The following is a 20976-nucleotide window of genomic DNA, read 5'->3' on the forward strand; positions in this document are numbered from 1 at the left end:
CGTTCGTGCTGGACGTGCAGACCGCGTGAGACGACGCTTCATCCAGTCCCAAACATGCTCAATGGGGGACAGATCCGGAGATCTTGCTGGCCAGGGTAGTTGACTTACACCTTCTAGAGCACGTTGGGTGGCACGGGATACATGCGGACGTGCATTGTCCTGTTGGAACAGCAGGTTCCCTTGCCGGTCTAGGAATGGTAGAACGATGGGTTCGATGACGGTTTGGATGTACCGTGCACTATTCAGTGTCCCCTCGACGATCACCAGTGGTGTACGGCCAGTGTAGGAGATCGCTCCCCACACCATGATGCCAGGTGTTGGCCCTGTGTGCCTCGGTCGTATGCAGTCCTGATTGTGGCGCTCACCTGCACGGCGCCAAACACGCATACGACCATCATTGGCACCAAGGCAGAAGCGACTCTCATCGCTGAAGACGACACGTCTCCATTCGTCCCTCCATTCACGCCTGTCGCGACACCACTGGAGGCGGGCTGCACGATGTTGGGGCGTGAGCGGAAGACGGCCTAACGGTGTGCGGGACCGTAGCCCAGCTTCATGGAGACGGTTGCGAATGGTCCTCGCCGATACCCCAGGAGCAACAGTGTCCCTAATTTGCTGGGAAGTGGCGGTGCGGTCCCCTACGGCACTGCGTAGGATCCTACGGTCTTGGCGTGCATCCGTGCGTCGCTGCGGTCCGGTCCCAGGTCGACGGGCACGTGCACCTTCCGCCGACCACTGGCGACAACATCGATGTACTGTGGAGACCTCACGCCCCACGTGTTGAGCAATTCGGCGGTACGTCCACCCGGCCTCCCGCATGCCCACTATACGCCCTCGCTCAAAGTCCGTCAACTGCACATACGGTTCACGTCCACGCTGTCGCGGCATGCTACCAGTGTTAAAGACTGCGATGGAGCTCCGTATGCCACGGCAAACTGGCTGACACTGACGGCGGCGGTGCACAAATGCTGCGCAGCTAGCGACATTCGACGGCCAACACCGCGGTTCCTGGTGTGTCCGCTGTGCCGTGCGTGTGATCATTGCATGTACAGCCCTCTCGCAGTGTCCGGAGCAAGTATGGTGGGTCTGACACACCGGTGTCAGTGTGTTCTTTTTTCCATTTCCAGGAGTGTATTTATAAGCACACTGCTAAAAATTTTTCGTGTAACTGTGCAGTGCTTATGGCCTGATGTAATGAATAGTAATTGGCCACTTTGACCTCCAATAACTCATGTACTATTCAAGTTACATGCCTGTAAGTCATATCAATTTAGGTTTACACTAACAGCTTTCTAAAGACATGTCGATCGACGAAATCGGATGAACCGTTTAGATTTTGGAAATTCGTTGCTGGGTGTGACTTGTATAATTTACAGTCAGACACTAAACTTTAAACTAATAAAGATATTGAAAATCTGATAACACCATCAGAATAGTCGCGCAAATAATGGTAATGTACATGTTCATTTTTGAGGTGTCATGATTCATCTAGCTACTATTAATTTCTATACGAACTGTGAAATGTCTGCCATTAAGGCTTAAAAAAGTCCGCCATCTTTGGCACTCTCAGCATACAAGTCTCTTTCATCGACACAGCATCACCAAGGAATTCTCAGCCATGTGGTCGGCCTGCCGAGCGGCCCGCGCGGCCACCCAACTCCGAACTTAGAATATTTTCAGGTCGCCACAACTCTCCCATTACCTCACACTATGCTCGTGACATCATCAAATACTACAGTTTTTGAATAGTCCTTTTAAACTCATTTCAAGATGTTTTATGCACGATGAAAACAAGAGTGGGCTAGTATCGATTCCTATGGTCACCCGTCATGTTATCAAAAAACAATTCCATTTTCCACACTGGCTACTGCACACGGTCCACCTGTGTTCTTGTCAACGTGTAATAACTATTCACAGACGGCAAGTGCATCACTAGTAGCGAAGAGTATCTAAAGCGTGGCTGCGGGACGGGGAATATAGTGCAGTCGTTGTCTTAATGCGGAAACGGAGCGATTTGTCTGACGTCCAAAAGGGCATGATCATTGGCTTTCAGGCCAAGGGTAGTATCATTTCCAGGTCACAGCTTCATCATTAAGACGTCATCTTTGAAAACTGTGTGTGCTGAAATAACTGCATAAACAGCATTGTGGACTTACTTTAGTATGAGGTCATATACAACAGAAACTGACAAATTTGTCAGAGTCTGGGAAGATTTCTCAAGGCTATCTCAATGAAACAGATCTCAATGGTCCAAAATGCTGATGTTCTGAATAAAATACACAGCGGTCCGTATAATTTCGCATGGGTAGACCGCAGCTTTTGATGTACCTGACTGAAAATCCCCTTGACAAATCAGTTGTATGAGCGCAAAATTCATTACTCGGACCCTAAATAAACATCTGACAGCATATTATTAATCTTCCATCGCTGCGTAGAGACTCTTCAAACAACTGAAATAGAAGTTTAAATTCCAAAGGATAAATAACTGTCCTATTTTAGAGTCGGCGAAAGAAGATTCCTGACAGTTTCAGTGGGCTCGGCGCGACTCTCTTCGCAGGTCAACAAATCATGTGATACGATTCTGTAAACGTCTCTATGGCAACACCCCAGTGTTGTTGAAGATCTACATAGACGACTTTTGTTTTCGCCTGCAGCCATCTGCGCTTCGCAGTTGAAAGCTAGCAACAGCGCTGCCGGCTGTCAGTTATATCTTTTCCTTTTAAAACTTTATATCACTTTAAGCAACCATTAATGTTGCAAACACACATTTCTTATCAGTACACCTACACATCAGTAAAACACGAAAGAACTGTACGAATAAAAACACTTGGTATAGTCCTCATAAACTGTACAAACACCGCGACTAGTTGCTTTCTGTAATATTCTGCAAAGCTGTAAAATCAGTACTTCTAGTCTGGCGCCACCAAACTCAGTCATCATTTCGAATACATTGCAATGATTAGCAGTACTTATGTCAGTACGGAAAGAACCTACTTATCGAAAACAGTCGTATTCAACGTTTGTGTAAGAGAAAAAACGATCCCTTTCTAAGTGATACCAAAATATGAATACGGAGTCAAATTCCTTTTAGTATTCTGTATTTTAGAAGAAGTTTCATGTTACTGAGTAACATTATGACGTGTAATGATACACTATAACGTGAAACATATTTTTAACATACAGCTTATCAAAAGGAGTTTCGCCTCATATTCCCTGTTTTCTATCACTCAGCGAAGGATGCTTTATTTATGTACCTTTCACCATTTTAGGGGTAATAAAAGAAACGGCTCTTACCGGACGTGTTTCTGGCGTGTTGGAACCGCTCTGATGGAGAACAGTAGCCGTGATAATGAAGATGTGACACTGGCACAGTGAAAAAGTTATTCAAAAGATATTAGACGAATACAACTGATTGATTTTCATTTATTCACTGTCTGCATTTTGTCAATTATAGCAACTGTAGCTCCAACGAAAGCAATGACTGGTTTTCATCCTCTTTCTACATAATCGTGTCTCTCTTAAACGATAGTCTCTTATCAGGAAACTGTATCATCTCTTAATAAGCGTGAATGGAACTAAAACTCTCGACTAAAATTACCTAAGGTACAAAAGTTGTAAAAACTGCAGCTTACGCTGCTGAAACCAACAGAGTACAACATACCATTTCACTAGAAAGAAGCACGGACATGTACTCCCCCGAGTAAAAAGAAACTACACTGCAGTCGTCGTTTCATTTGAGTCCAGTGCATTTTAACCCCTATGCTACATCGCTCGGTTCTCATGTTAGATTGGAGTGGGGACGAAACTCCCGTCCTCCTATTCATATTCAGGTTTTTCGTGGTTTCCGTAAATGAATTCTGGTGGATAACAGGAAGATTGCTTTGAAAAGAGGACGGCCCATTTCCTTCCCAATTTTTCTTCAGTTCGACCTTGTACTCCTAACAGCCTAACGTCTACGGGACGCTAACCGTAATATTCTTTTCTTTTTTTTTTTTTCTTTATGAATTTAAGACACGTAGACCGAAGTGTCAACACCCGCTATGGAAATGTTAGAATCATGCATTAAATTAATTATGTACGTTTCTAGCGCTGTGAATTTAATTGCATCTGCATGACAGCATTGGCAGCAATCACCAGTAGAACGTGTAAGTGATAAATAACGGATGGAGTACGATACACAGTCGCATATCAGCCGTCAGTGTCAGTGCGTGTCATGTTATCTGGGATTCGATGTCACACTACACGAAAGAGCAGCGATTTGCTTTTCCGAATAGACTAAATATGTCATTACTACTAATAGGTTTCATTGGTCGAGATTTTGTGCGAACAGGGTGGGACACACTGATGAATGGCAGCAGCGATGCAGAGCGAGCGTTCTCGTCTACGTAACTGTAACGGCCGTACCCTGTGGAACCGCGTCTCTGTCCTGCATTACCTGTACGTAAATTTGGTGTTTCAAAATATCCACACATCATAACTTAAAGCTTACCTTGGCATCCGTTGTAATTGCCGTTTCTTGTCGCTGCTGGTGGTGGCCTCTAGGCTGCAAAGAACTCTGTCACTTGTTCATTACCCAGTGTGCGCCGTCAAACGCAGTTTCCACTGACGATCCAAAACATGATGATAATCTAAACGCAATGGAATTACAGGCATTGGTGGTAGTTGGATATTGATGTAAACCAACGGGAAAAATGGAAAATTTGTGCCGGACCGGGATTCGAACTCCAGTTCCCTGCCAACTAGGCAGATGCCCTGACCAGTTAGCTATCCGGCTACGGTGGACATCGCAGTCGCATGGACTACGCTAGCACACCTGCCATGAGATCCAAATTCTGAACTTATCCACACACAACTAATATAGTGCCCTTAAAATAAAAGTTTACATAAAACTATTTATCTTTGTCTCTCACTTTTTGTATTCTCCCACGACGCGTTTCGACAGTTTGTACTATCATCTTCAGGTGGAAAACAGCGATATATTGTTACATACGAGTATGTACCAGCTGGATGCAGCTAGTTCTCTGTTGTGGTATCAAAGTGTAACCGCACTTGTTATCGCCATTGGCACTAAGATTATACATTTGAAATGGTGATGGAGTTAATTACAATCTGCTCGAGTGTACAGTACCCTGCAGTTCGCCATAAATGAACATTTTTTATTTGATTTTTCACACAGAAACACGAACCTATAATATAAACGCACCAAAGATTGTAGCGATGTAAAGATATGGTACTTTGCCTCAAAGATCACTCATAGCCAGTTTATAATATGGATGAGAGATACATATAGCAATTATAAAATTACTTCTGTCTTCACAACATCTTATAAAAGTATTATATTGCAAAATATATGACACTAACATAAAATAAAATAGATAAACTAAGTGTACCATATCTTTACATCGCTACAATCGTTGGTGCGTTTATTTTGTTGTTCGTATTTCCGTGTGAAAATTCAAGTCAAAAATGTTTACTTACGACGAACTGCCGGGTTCTGTACACAGGAACTGATTTAAGAAACTCCGTCACCATTTCATATGGACAATCTTAGTGCCATATGACGATAACAAGTGGCTGCTATACTTCTTGTAGCAAAATGAAACCAAAACAAGCAACTAGCTGCACCCAGATGGTACATATGAAACAATATATCGCTGTTTTCCAACTGAAAATGCGAGTATAAACTCTAGAAACTAGTCGTGGGAGAAAATAAAAAGTGACTGACACAGATAAATTGTTTTATTTGTACTTTTATTGTCAAGAACAGTCCAACATGGGTGACATAAGGTATCCTCATTAATCAAATGGTTCAAATGGCTCTGAGCACTATGAGACTTAACATCTGTGGTCATCAGTCCCCTAGAACGTAGAACTACTTAAACCTAACTAACCTAAGGACGTCACACACATCCATGCCCGAGGCAGGATTCGAACCTGAGACCGTAACGGTCGCGCGGTTCCGGACTGAGCGTCTATAACCGCTCGGCCACCACGGCCGGCTCCCATTAATCGTGGCATTTCGCCGATTCTAGTAACAGCTCGAGCATGGTGTGGATCCTTACTGAAGATATGATTGGCCGTCCTCGCCTCCGGAGACATTTGGCACCACTCACCAACGCGTGGGTAACACAGTTCCCATAAACAAGGGGCAGGTGGTTTATGAGTGCGAAGCTGGCGCCCAGTAACGTCCAGATGTTCAGATCAGGCGAATTTGGTGGCCAGTACTTAAGCGTGAGTTCACTATCACGCTCCTCAAATCACTGTAGCACGATCCTGATCTTCCGACACGAACAGATAACCTGATGAAAGATACCATCGTCGTTGTGGAAGATATGAAGCATGAAGGGGTGTAAGTGTTACATATTAATCTTCACGTAGTCCATAGCTGTTATGGCACCCTCGATGGTAGACCAGATGAATGTTTGCCATAGCGTAATACTGCCACTTTCGACCTGTGTCCCTGGTGCAGTGTATCTTCCGAGCAGCCGTTTCCCTGCATTACGGCATATTCGGGCACGACCATCTATCTGGTGTAACAGGAAGAGTAGTCCACCTACCAGATGACACGTTTCCGTTGATCTACAATCCAATCTCGATGATACCGTGACCACTGTAATCGTAATATTGATGATGTCGCTGGGTCCGAACGGGAACGCGGAGGTGTCAGCTCCTCGGTGTCCACTGTTCAACGATGTGCGTTCAACGGCGTGCTCTGAAACACTAGTGCCTGCACCGGCACTGAACTATGTCGTCAGATCTGTCGCTGATAACCGCGAGCAGGCATCTGATCTCCAAGTTTTATGATGCGGCGTGTACGTCCAACAACTTGCACACGCCTTCTGCAACCCCGCAGTCTGCAACTGCGGGACATTGTACCTCAAACGGACACTCGATAGAGTATTGCAAAACATTAATTTTGGCCATAGTAACATCTTTTTGGGGTTCCATTATAAAAGAATCCGTTGAAATAAGCGTCGCGGAAAATATAATGAACCGTGACAGCGGCTACCAGCTGGATAATGTGTGGAATCCCGCCACCTCTAAGATCTGCTCCAGATGAAGACGCCAGAATACTCCGATGACTGCGGCGAGTACCAACGCCGAAGACAGCTAATCTTTGCAGTTCCACCAGCCAGGGCGCTACCGCTGGGCGGCGTGGTCCTTCTGTCACCGTGACTCTGACACGTGCGCGGCGATACTCTCAGCGCGCTATGCACTGAAGAGCCAAAGAAACTGGTACAGTTGCCTAATATCGTGTATGGCCCCCGCGAGCATGCAGAAGTGCCGCAGCACGACGTGGTATGGACTCGACTAATGTCTGAAGTAGTGCTAGAGGGAATTGACACCATGAATCCTGCAGGGCTGTCTACAAATCCGTAAGAGTACGACAGCGGGTGGAGATCTCTTCTGAACAGCACGTTACAAGGCATCCCAGATATGCTCAATAATGTTCATGTCTCGAGAGTTTAGTGACCATCAGAAGTGTTTAAACTCCGAGGAGCGTTCCTGGAAACACTCTGTAGCAATTCTGGACGTGTGGGGCGTCTCATTGTACTGCTGGAATTGCCCAAGTCCCTCCCAATACACAATGGACATGCATGGATGCATGTGATCACACAGGATGCTTATGTACATGCCACTTGTCACAGTCGTATCTAGGGTATCAGGAGTCCAATATCACTCCAACTGCACACGCCATACACCATTACAGACCCTCCACGAGCTTGAACAGTACCCTGCTGACATGTAGGGCCCTTTGATTCATGAGGTTGTCTCCATACCTGAACAAGTCCATCCTCTCGATAAAATAGGAAACGAGACTCGTACGACCAGGCAACATGTTTCCAGTCACCAACAGTCCAATGTCGGTGTTGACGGGCTCAGGCGAGACATAAAGCTTTGTGTCGGGCAGGTATCGAGAGTACACAAGTGGACCTTCGGCTTCGAAAGCCCATATCGATGATGTTCCGTTGAATGCTTCACACGCTCACACTTGTTGATGACCCACCACTGAAATCTTCAGCAATTTGCGAAAGGGTTGCACTTCTGCCACGTCGAACGATTCTCTTCAGTCATCGTTGTTCCTATTCTTGTAGGATCTTTTTCCGGCCGCAGCGATGTCGGCGATTTGATGGCTTACATGATTCCTGATATTCACGGTACATTCGTGAAATGGTCGTACGGTAAAATCTCAATTTCATCGCTACCTCGGAGATGCTGTGTCCTACCGCTCGTGGGCCGACTATAGCAACACGTTCAAACTCACTTAAGCCGACCGGAGTGGCCGTGCGGTTCTAGGCGCTACAGTCTGGAACCGCGTGACTGCTACGGTCGCAGGTTCGAATCCTGCTTTGGGCATGGATGTGTGTGATGTCCTTAGGTTAGTTAGGTTTAAGTAGTTCTAAGTTCTAGGGGACTGATGACCACAGCAGTTAAGTCCCATGGTGCTCAGAGCCAACTCACTTAAATCTTGATAACCTGCCTTTGTAGATGCAGTAACCGATCTAATAACTACGCCAGACACGTGTTGTCTTATATGGACGTTTCCGACGGCAGCGCCATATTCTGCCTGTTTACATATTTCTGTATTTGATTACGCATGCCAGTACCAGTCTTTTGGCGTTTCATTGTATATGGCGAGCGGAGAATGCATCAGTCTTCGATGGCTCAACTCAAGACAAGTGGCAGGTTCCCAGTGAAAAAATCGTAGAGTGAAGTTTACGACTACCGGATGCTATCCCGAAATCTCTTCGAACATTTAATTTGCCGGCAAAATTTTAAACTTCACGTCCTACACCTTGTCATCTCCTTGTGCTTTCACCGTCCGTCAATCAATTTCCATAGATGCTCTCGGCAGTCGCATGTGAACAGCCGACCACCTTCGCCATTTCACTGTCGGCGGGCCTTAAGAATGTGCCCTTTGCCAAAGTCGCTCATGTCACTGGCTTTCCCCATTTGCGGTCAGTATCGTCGATAAAATAATTCCTCCTTCGTCTTTTCCCCGTTTGTATACTTTCCTTACTGCGCCATTGCCAGCAATGCCACCATGTATCATATACTTCCGAAGTGGGCAGAGGTTATAATGTTTTGGTTTATAAGTGTAGTTACAATCGGCTGCCCGACACTGTTGCTACTGCAGCGTAAGCGGCGTAGGGATCTCGTATTACACCACTGGCGACCAAAGTTGCCTGATTTCACGATATGTGATTTTTATTTTTGGGGGTTTGTGGACGACAACGCATAGGCACCTCCCCTTCCAACAACTCTCAGTGAACTGCGACTCCATATAGCAATAACAGTGACTCCAGTAACTCCAAGCATGCCCGCAAAAGAATGGGGCGTGCTTGACAATCTTCTCATTATTGTGTTGCGTCCGGTGGAGGATACATTGATCATTTGTGGAAGGTAAACAGAAGCTTTGATCTAAACATGATTGTAGAAAGTACCCCAAGGTTTTATGTGTATGGAAATGAGTAATATACATTTATAAAATCGGACGTTTCGTTTGAAAATGAAGCCGTTATGGTCCTATGAATAAGTTCAAATTAACCCCAAGTCTCTGTCCTCACTCATGTAGAAGATATAGTTTTGTCAAACGAAACGAATATTTTCTTAAACATTCTGTATAATACGTTAAATGACTGACTGACATAACACAGTGCAGCCTAAACCAATGGTCCTAGAAACATGAATTTAGTGGCAATCTTTCTTGGTTTGACATTAGGGCCCGCTAAGAATTTGTTTTTTAATCCAGTCACTAAGAGGGTGAAAGGAAGTTTACAGTTTCTATCCCAGATCGACGACCAACAAAAAGCACCAGCCTTTAAAACATGAAATTTGGTAAGAATATTAATTATTTATCGCAGAATCGCAAAAAATAGGGAATTTGTGAAATTCGGGTTGTGGGTATTAGTGTACTTTAAGGGGATGTTAAGTAATATAATATAAGTAGTGAAGCGCTAAAAAACCATTGGTCGTACAGAAGTCAAATCTGGAGGGAGTATTTTTTGAGTAGTCCATCTCTGTAGCTAAGTGGTTAGCTTATCTGACTGCTATGCTGAAGACCTGGGTTCAGTCTGCCGTACAGCCAGGGTTTTTTCCATGGTGGGAGGACTGGAACAGAGTGCACTCAGCATCGTGATGCCATCTGGAAGGTAGGAAGGAAGGAAGATTGGGTTCAACGTCCCGTCGACGCTGAGGTCATTAGAGACGGAGCGCAAGCTCGGATTGTGTGAATGGAAGTAAATCGGCCCTGCCCTTTTCAAAGGAGCCTATCCCGGCATTTTCCTGGAGCGATTTAGGGAAATCGCGGAAAACCTAAATATGGATGTCCGGACGCGTATTTGAACCTTCGTCCTCCCGAATGCGAGTCCATTGGGCTAAGCACTGCGCCACCTCGCTCGGTCGTGATGTCAGTTGTGGAGGTGTTTGAATGATAAGTAGTTGTTCCGAGATCTGGGAAACTGACAACGTCGCCGGCCGGTGTGGCCGACGGTTCTAGGCGCTTCAGTCTGGAACCGCGCGACCGCTACGGTCGCAGGTTCGAATCCTGCCTCGGGCATGGATGTGTGTGATGTCCTTAGGTTAGTTAGGTTGAAGTAGTTCTAAGTACTAGGGGACTGATGACCTCAGATGTTAAGTCCCATAGTTCTCAGAGCCATTTGAACCAAACTGACAACGGCTTGTTGACCATAAGCCCCTCCTTACTACACATCCTAAGAACGCCATATGACTGAGGCTGACACGGGTAGTTGGACGGTAGCGAACGCCCTGTCAGGGTCAGTATACAGAGCTGCTATTCTAAGTATGATTTAGACAACTGCTGAGATAGAATTGTTCAAACTTCAGGCCCTAAGGAGGTGAAAGGATGGTTAAAAGTTCTGTTGGTCCATCGACACCAGATATAGACTCGTGATTCTAGAAAAATATTTCTAAAATGTACCTGTTGAATTGCTTGTCTTAATCTCGGATTTTTTTTTTTTTTTAAGCCGGCCGAAGTGGCCGTGCGGTTAAAGGCGCTGCAGTCTGGAACCGCAGGACCGCTACGGTCGCAGGTTCGAATCCTGCCTCGGGCATGGATGTTTGTGATGTCCTTAGGTTAGTTAGGTTTAACTAGTTCTAAGTTCTAGGGGACTAATGACCTCAGCAGTTGAGTCCCATAGTGCTCAGAGCCATTTTTTTTTTTTTTTTAAACAGCAAGTATTCGGAGAGGAGTGTTAGAGTTTAGCGGTTTGCTTTCGCTCTTTTATTTTCTGCAACGCATATGAGATGCATTGGTGGGAACCAGGAGGAACTGAGGTGAATGGTCTGTGTTGCAGGTGAGGTGGAGAGACTGCTGCGCGAATTCCGGCAGAACCAAGAGCTGGTACGCAACATCGGTGCACACTACTACCAGATCATCTACCCGGTGCAGCTCAGACACCACGAGAAGATGGGCATATCGACCCGGGAGATAGGGGCACCCAAGGTAAGCCGGGTTAACCGCTGCGCGTAGCTGAATTGGCCTCCTAATGGTTGAATGCGGCGTCAGTGTGTGTGGTGGGTGTGGATGTGTGTGTGTCTTAACTGTCGACCTGGTGCATGTTGTTTATATAAATTCAGCTAATTAATTATTGTGGACCCCGTTAAACAGTGGTTGTTTTAGGCACATGAATAAAAACTAGTTAGGCTTCCCTTATTAACATTTAATTTTTTTTATTCCGAACTCAACAACGACTGCAACATTTGCTCGAAATATAAACGGGATGCAGCTGCTGCACTTTGTATCACTTCGAAAGGTCTGCTTTTCTGATCATGATGCCCACATTATCAGTAAACGCCCTAAGTTTTTGCTGTATGAAATTTCATCTCAAGGGACTTCACTGTTGTTGTTCACGTTCTGGCTTTCAGCCCACTGGAACAACTGGAGTTCAGTTAGGGTCAGTTACTTGGGACTCTGCTGCTTGTGACACTACCGTTCACACTGATGTGCTTTTCGTTGACAAAAATTTTATATCTGACGATAGGGCATAAGGCCCTGAAGGCTTGTATATTTTAATAAAAGTACTTCGAGATAAAGGCAGATGTTTTTCATATTCATAACAGTATTTAGATCGCTCGATCACAATGACAATGTCGCCATTTCAAACACAGAAACCCCCTGCCACTCATGGTCCCCTTCTTTTTCTCTTCTGTCTCTCCCAACATTTTACAGGTCTCATTCGTCAGTGTCTTTGTTCTTATCCACCCTGGCTCCATTCCTTCTTTCCCCCCCCCCCCAATTTTCTCAATACCATCACACACTTTCTTGCTCCTTCCCTATTCGCCCACCCCTTCCCCCAACCTTATTCTCCGTCACTGTCTGCAACTCTCCATTTCTCATTCCTTCGACTTTTCCTTTAGGCAATTCCTCCAAAGCCTCATAATTCATTTCGTACCTTCATTGTTGTTGCCCTCTCTCTATCGCTCAGCGTCATACCCTCACTCAACTCGTACCGTTCCGTCCATCATTATTCCCCCCTTTACCCAAACCTCCATTACTCTGTCCTGCTTCTTCCATTCCTCCCTCGATTATTTCCTTCCTTCTTTTATCCCAGACTTCTGCTGCCATCCTCCCACAGTCGCTTTTTCCTACCCCAACTCATCCCCTCACTGACATTTTCGAAACTCCAACTTTTTTCTCAATATCTCTATCAACCTATTATACTAAACTTTCACCTATCACCTCTCCAGCTCTCTCTCATTCACTTAGACCCATTTTCTCCCTCACATTCCTTTCCCCTTATTCTCTCACCCATTCATCTCTCACTATGTCCCTCTTACTGTCACTCTTGCTCACTCCTTCTCAAACATTTGTTATAATTTTTTCCTTTACATCTTTCTTGCTCACTCACACTGATTTCCTCTCTCTTACTGCTCCCCTCTCTCACACTGCTTTCTGAATACTTCCCCCTGTGTCACTACTTCCCCCGTCCACTTCTCTCACAGGCTCCTTGCTTTTCTATACTCCTTCCTTCCCCCCACCCCCTCAACTGCTTCACTCTCTCTCACTTCTCCCACCCACACTGATTTACTTCTCTCACTTCTCCAACCCCCACTGCTTCACACTCTCTCACTTCTTCCACCTGTCTCACTCCTTCCCTCTCTCTCAATCCTACCATCTCTCTCATTCTATCCCCCTCTCTCATTCCACCTATCTTTCTACTTTCTGAATACTTCCCCCTCTGTCACTACTTCCCTGTTCCACTTCTCTCACAGGCTCCTTGCTTTTCTATACTCCTTCCTCCCCCCCCCCCTCCACTGCTTCACTCTCTCTCACTTCTTCCACCCCCACTGCTTCACTTCTCTCACTTCTCCCACCCCCACTGCTTCACACTCTCTCACTTCTCCCACCTGTCTCACTCGTTCCCTCTCTCTCAATCCTACCATCTCACTCATTCTATCCCCCTCTCTCATTCCACTTATCTTTCTACCACCTTTCCCCTCTGTCGATTCTTCTCTCTCTTCTTCTGTCTCTCCCTTCCCTTATCCAGTTAATTCCCACAAAGCTTACCCCATCATTCCTTCTACCCCTCTCCTTTCTTACCTCAATCTCCCCTCTTCCCTCCTTTACATACTTCTCACCCTGTGTAACTCTCTCTCTCTCTCTCTCTCTCTCTCTCTCTCTCTCTCTCTCTATCTGTGTGTGTGTGTGTGTGTGTGTGTGTGTGTGTGTGTGTGTGAACGTGGGGAGAGAGAGGAGGCGGGGACTTATGGCTGGGTCGTGTTTCCCGGCTGGTATGTATGTTTCTGTGGTGCAGATAGCGGCGTTGGGAAGCGAGGGAGCGGCGCGGCGCGGCGCGCACAATGTCCGCAGTGGCCCGTGAACTCTCCGGCTGGGATGGTGCCACAGTAGCTGTAGCCACTCCCCCGCCCCCCTCCCCTCCCACACTGCCTACTTCCTGGACGCGCACGCAGCCTCAGCCGCCGCTATTGATAGCGAGCTAAGCTTCGCCGTCAGTTGCGAGCGTCGCATCGTTGCATCTGCGCGCTACTGACGTCCAAGACGCGTTGACATATCTGCATTTCCAGCAGCTCGTCGATTACATCGCATCGTCGCTGCAGTTCGTGCTGCATCTGCTGTCTCACACGCACTCTCCTGTTTACTTGCACAGGTTTACCACCATAGAGGGGGTGCACAGCCGCACAACGTCACCACCGACACGCTTCGAACGTCATCTGTAACAATAGCTTCTTGTTGGCCATACTTGGTTAGTTTTCTTCATCAATTTTTTGCAAGCGACTTCTTCTGTCCTCGATCGTGGTGCTCCTTGCTTTTCCTTTTCGATAAATAAGTCTTGAATTTCTAAGAGATGGTATCCTTTTACCATTTGTATGTAGACTAATGAACATACAGGAAGTCTCAAAAAGATCGGATATCAGTAGACTGTATCTTCTGCGTAAATGAATAAGGAACTGAATGTTGAATAACGCATGGGAATTATGCAAGATTTTACCTTCGAAAGAATCACCCGATTTTGAAAGGGTGCATATGTTACCTACCTGTGCATACGGTCTTGGCTTACGGAAGAGAGTAATCCTGTAATCGGGCCACGAAAACCACGTGACTGTCGATCGACCGCCCCGTCATCCTCAGCTGTTCATCATAGGATGCGGTATAGAGGCGTTTGAAGTCAGCACACCGCACACCCGACCAGTGTCCACCTTCCGAACATGGAGCCGCTACCCCTCAATCGGGGGCCCTCAACTGGCATCTTAAGGTTTACTGCACCCCGGTTCAGTACTCCCACTGTGGAAAAATCCCTGACAGTTGCGGGAATCAAACCCAGGTCCCACGCATGAAGGTCTGTTGAGTTGACCACTCTGTTACGAAGGTGCACCGCAACCTTGCGGTCTTCTTGCAGTCACCTTTAGTATGAAAGTTTTCATTTCCTAAGAACATCCAGCCGATAGTGAAGCTCATTCCATACTTCTGCTAGCATTTCCGGAGTTATAGCATGCTGTGCTGTTGCAATGCAGCTCGCAGTCCATCAAAGTTCACTTTGAGAGCTGCTAAACGTTTTAAAATAGACGACTATGATCTAACTGTATTAGTTTCCAACTTACGATTTTTGTGAATGAAAGGGAGACTTTATGGATGGCTTATACATGAACTTCGAACGTTATGATGCTTATTCCCACAACACCAAAATAATAACTATTTTCAGCTTAGTGACTATAGACGGAAACCGAGAGGGAATTTGAAAAGGGAATTAAAGTTCAGGGAGAATAAATTAAAACTTAGAGATTTGCCGATGATACCGTAATTCTGTCAGAGACGGCGAAGAACTTGGAAGAGCATTTGAAAGAAATAGATATTTTCTTGGTAAAAGAATATAAAATACAGTTTTTATGATGGCTGCTATTTAGCAACCGTATAGCAGTTTCAATACAAGACTAAACAGCTAACCTGTTGCACATAAACATTAGGTACATTGACCTAGGTTTCGGCGCCTACTAGGGGTGTCTTCATCAGAATGAACAGTTGCTAAATCGTAAAACTGCATTGCTAAAAAGCAATAGTCAGAACTTGGAGCAGCTTTGACTTGAGCATAGCTGCTCCAAATTCTGACTGTTGCTTTTATCAATGTAGTTTTGCGATTTAACAGCTGTTTCTTCTGATGAAGACACCCCTAGTAGGTGTCGTAACCTAGGTCAATATACCTAAAATTTATGTGCAACTGTTTGGGTGTTTAATCTTATACTGAAAAAAGGGTATGGAATGTAGTCGAAATAGATTAGGGGAAGCTGAGAGAATGAGATTAGGAAATGCTACCCTAAAAGTAGTGAATGAGGTTTGCTTCTTCGGTAGCAAAATAGCTGATGATAGCTGAAGTACAGAGGATATAAAGGAAGACTGACTACAGCAAAAAAAGAATCCTTGAAAAAGGGAAATTTGTTAACATCGAATATAAATTTAAATGTTGTTGCGTATTTTATGAAGATACTAGTCTGGACTGTACCCTTCTACTGAAGAGAAACAGGTATGGTGAACCGTTTAGACGAGAAGAGATCAGAAGCTTTTGAAACGTGGTGGTATAGAAGATTATTGAAGAGGGATAAATAGAATAACTAAGACTCTGGCTGATATTTTTTTTATTGTGCTCTAGAATTCGATATAAAGTAGCTGATCATCCGGACTTGTCCAGTTATCACAATATTCAGTTAGACAACAAAATGAATCATTGTATCAACAGCGTAAAATCAAAATTACTTTATTTACAAGACTTAAAATTACAAGTTCAGTACATAAATTATTAGGGCAAATATTTAAAAAATTTATTAAAATATTAATTAAGACAGAAAAGGATTATTAACAACACTTTAGGATTTTGCTACAATAAATATATTCTTGGGTGAACATTTCGCCCTTCCAGTCACCGTATATAGATTCATGTTCATGTAATGTGCATGTCATAGATGCACGGAAAAACGTTTAAAAAGGCTTTCAGGAGGTTTTGCAGAGTTCCGCTAAATTTGAAGTTAATTGTCATCAGAACCGTTGCTTCTTAGTCCAGCGAACTTAGAGACAATTGGACTGACACTAATTTAGATAGTTTATTGATTACTTGTGCATTTCACCCCATTCACGCCCATAATAAGATTCACTGAACTTTCTCAAATAGTTCTGCAGCTATGTTCATTCTCTTCCCTACCTGAAATGACAAGGGGGGGGGGGGGGTTATATCTGAAATTAATTTAATTACTTTCTCTCATTAATTCTAGGCAACGAGTATTTTGATGAATGAAAATGTCTGTCTGTCGTGGCTTGTTCTTATGTTAATTCAGTATTGGCCAAAGGCTGTTGCGAGTAAAATTGTAAAATCACCTTAAACTGAAAAATCACCTTAAATTGCTTTACTGTTATTCAGAAAGATAATGCAGATCGGAATTACTACTTTTCATTCACAGTAAGTGAGCACTTCTTTTTACATTTATGGAAATTTTAATTTGTCTCGTAATGGCGGCGTATTTTTACGCTCTGAATCCATGACAGCAGCGATGCTAGTACTAACGGCTGGTGTTGTACTGAAAATCTGTAAAAATTTGCATATTTTACGTGGAGGAGGATGCTAATATTACTTAAATTAATACAAGGTGAATATTTAACACATATATTTGGAGTATTATGGAAATACCAGACCCTGACATAGCATTTCGTATAGAATGTTACTAACTTCGATCACAGATAGAGCTAGGGTAATCCTTGTATAATCTTACAGAAAAGAAGACAATAGACCATACATTAAAAACAGCTGTTTATAGAGGTTAACGTAAACTGTTTAGTCCGTGATTATACACTGATAAGCCAAAACATTATGACAACTGCCCACTACTTGGATGCCGCCCGGTGACGTTGCGAGCACGTGACGCACTATGAAAAGTATGTAAGCGTAGCAGAGACGGATGAGGATCACGTTAGCGAAGATGTGGGCTGCAAATGGGGAAATTCACTGAGATAAGCAACTTTGTCAGAGGACAGAGTATTATTACACAGAGCCTGTGAACGAGTATCTCCAAAACGGCGAAGCTGGTCGATTGTTCACGTGCTACTGTTGTGACCATGTACAGAAAGAGGTATAGGAACAGTGAAACCACCATTAGGCGCTAAATTGTTGGACGTCCATGACTCTTCACAGGACGCTTGTCTGCTCTGTAAAGTAGGATGGATGATGATCTGTAGTATCTCTGCCGAAAGAGCACAGTAACAGAGAACGCACAGGTGTTTCGGAGCACACCGTTCATCGTACATTTTCGAAAATGGATCTCTGCAGCAGACCATCCCTACTTGTTCACATGTTGATCCAACGATATCGTAAAATACGGTTGCAGTGGGCACGAGGCCATCGGGATTCGACCGTTCATCAATGGAAACATGTCGGCTCTTCGGGTGAATCTCGTTTTTGCTACACTAGTTCCACGGTCGTCGCTACAAACGCCGTCCTCGAGGTGAACGGCGGTTCGAGACGTGCAGTGCGGCACAGGCGTAGTCTGGTGGGAACAGTGTTATGCTACGGAAGACATTCTCCTGCGCTTTCATGGGATGTGTAGTAGTAATCGAAGACACGCTGACAGCTGCGAACCACCTGCATCCCTCCATGCTTGATGTCTTCCCAGGCGGCGATGTTGTCGTTCAGCAGTATAATCGTCCGTGTCCCGGAGACATAACCGTACTACAGTGAAATCACGCTGATGTCTCGGCGACCAAATTTGCCTGATGTAAATCCTACGCAACACATCTGGGTCCCTATCGTGCGCCATCACCGCGTACGCATATTACCGGCGGCCCGTTATTTACGCGAATTAAGCGGTCTGTGCGTAGACACCTAATGCCACATAAACTCCGTCCAAACAAGCTGTCGCGTCCCAAGCATGGGTATTGCGAGGGATTGAGCGACACGGTTCGTGGATGGGATTTTAGCCGGTTGACCTTAGTGAGAGGGAGAGTTTTTGATCTCGCTAAGATGTAGAAATCCCTGGTTTTCACAAGGCTAGGAAGGTGGTAGAAATTAAAGTCTTGATAACTTTAACAAATTGCAGTTTATTCTAAGTGAATACAGCTCGCCCTATCTGACGGTGGTTGCACTCACAGGAAGGCCAAGTCAAATACAGAGACGGTGACTGACTCCACCGTTCCGACTGCCTACTAGAAGTTCTGCAATATTTCTAACACCGTACGTTAGAGTCCCGCTGCTACGCCTTAACGCTCTCCAGCGACTATCTCCGGCTGCCTGCCTACAGCCCGTTCCCCAGCCCCAGTCGGCTGCTGCTATCACTCTCTAACTCTTCGCCCTCACCAGACAAGACCCGACACGACAAGACACGACCAGCGGCGTGCTCTCGGGTTTTGTTAGCGTTTCCCCTTCGACCCCGCCAGCGCTTGGCATGACGTAGCGTCGAAGGCAACTTGTCCTTATTTGGTATCGTTAAAGCATTGTTGTTGCTATTGTTCTTCAGAGGCTGAGTGGAGGGGCAGAGGCGCCTCTCCCTATATGGTCACGCACTGCGTCCTGAGCCCTTCATTGGCTCCTCATGACGTAGCGCTGTCCCCACCAAGGGCCCTCTTTCTTTCTCTCTCCACTCCCAGACCTCTCTCTCTAGCCAGGAATGCTCACTGTTGATACTTTTTAATTGATTGCTTATCATGAGTCCCTACACAGACCTTCGTTTGTATCTGCTGGCTGTTTGCTTTCTTATCAAGCGCCGCTGCCCAGCAGTTTGACTGCCGCCTCGGCTGACCCCTCGGCCACGCCTAGCGTCCAGCGCTACAACTTTAACTTCTTCCTACGTACTATTCTCAAGGTACTGCAATTAGACTTGGCTTGTTCCTGTGGTTACAACAAAGCCTTGGAAGGCCCAACGGTACCGAGTGGCCGCCGTGACATCTTCAGCCCAAAGGCATCACTGGATGCGGATATGGAGGGGCATGTGTTCAGCACATCGCTCTCCCGGGTGTATGACAGTTTCCGAGACAGGAGCCGCTATTTCTCAATCAAGTAGCTCCTCAGTTTGCCTCACAAGGGCTGAGTGCAGCCCGCTTGCCAACAGCGCTCGGCAGACCGGACGGTCACCCATCCAAGTGCTAGTCCAGCCCGACGGCGCTTAACTTCGGTGATCTGACAGGAACCGGTGTTACCACTGCGGCAAGGCCATTGGCCCTAATGCCACATACTTCCACAAATTTACCAACGAACTGTCGGATCCCTGATAGGCAGAATCAGTGACAAATTTCGTTCCAAAGAAGGACAAAGAAGCTATTAATCAGGTGGTCATAACGTTTTGGCTCATTTGTATGTAATTCTTTTGTCCTCTAAAAATCACTTTTAACACTTTTTAGTGTTATATGTGATCAATAAATACTTAATCGTCTCTATTTATTGTATTTTGTCTTTTATTTGGTTACACATTTAATGTTCTTTATTAGGGGGACTGTATAGGGTCAGGAGAGAGAGAGAGAGAGAGAGAGAGAGAGACGAGGAGTGAATCTAGTGCAATATGTGCCATCTGCCACACACATTACGGTGCTTTACAGAGTACAGTTGTAGATACAGAATCTCTAATCATGTAAATAATCGACAAAGAGCCACATTTTTCCACATACCGCAGACAAAAAATGGTTCAAATGGCTCTGAGCACTATGGGACTCAACTGCTGAGGTCATTAGTCCCCTAGAACTTAGAACTAGTTAAACCTAACTAACCTAAGGACATCACAAACATCCATGCCCGAGGCAGGATTCGAACCTGCGACCGTAGCGGTCTTGCGGCTCCAGACTGCAGCGCCTTTAACCGCACGGCCACTTCGGCCGGCATACCGCAGACATTCAGTCCCTTTGTATTCTATTGTTACCTGGTAACATTCTGCGTGGTGTCTGTTTATTCTAAGTCATGTCTCCCTACAATTTCCCGCAACGACGCTCTGAGCGTGTTTTTTAGGGAATTGACTAGTTTGAACCTGGGACCTGCTGCTGGTAAGGAGACGCCAGACCACACATGACATGTAGAGTTCAGAAGAGTTCAGTGAGACTAGCGATGATATAATCAAATACTTAATGATTTCAGCGTCAGCTCCACTGCACTCCCTGTAAAAGAATCTTAATACTAACTAAATTTAGTGGAAGGGGTTCAGGGCTTTCCTATTCTTAGTTAGCTAGTAAAATAATGTCGAAAAAGCAGTTAAGTTTACCATTGGAGTTTTTATTCTACTCACAAAACATTGTTTATAAATTGCACTATTGAGAAAAGGAAATATTTCAATACAGGATGATAAAAACCAACTGCGTTCAACAAAAACGTGAACGAATATTCCCTGAATGGGTTTCCAAGTTCTATAATGGAACGAAGGATGACCTATGCCACATCACATCTATAATCTAGGTTTAAATTAAGTTTCATGAAAGAGAAAACTATCAAAACTGGTCTACAGAGAACCTCAATTATCTTTAATTACTTATTTAAC

The 20976-nt window shown here is 45.1% G+C and overlaps 1 protein-coding gene and 1 pseudogene across 1 annotated transcript in view; one reads left to right on the forward strand and one right to left on the reverse strand.

The window, feature by feature from the left end:
• Positions 1-20976, forward strand: part of LOC126251437 (disintegrin and metalloproteinase domain-containing protein 22) — a 1101455-nt gene that overhangs the window by 224928 nt on the left and 855551 nt on the right. The window contains exon 2 of the mRNA XM_049951862.1: positions 11319-11467. Within this exon, the coding sequence (XP_049807819.1) occupies positions 11432-11467 (36 nt within the window). The 5' untranslated portion in view covers positions 11319-11431. The remainder of the gene's footprint in view (positions 1-11318; positions 11468-20976) is intronic.
• LOC126254274 (5S ribosomal RNA) lies at positions 19558-19675 on the reverse strand (annotated as a pseudogene).

This window comes from Schistocerca nitens, chromosome 4 (assembly GCF_023898315.1).
Source record: "Schistocerca nitens isolate TAMUIC-IGC-003100 chromosome 4, iqSchNite1.1, whole genome shotgun sequence".
NCBI classification, from domain to species: domain Eukaryota; kingdom Metazoa; phylum Arthropoda; class Insecta; order Orthoptera; family Acrididae; genus Schistocerca; species Schistocerca nitens.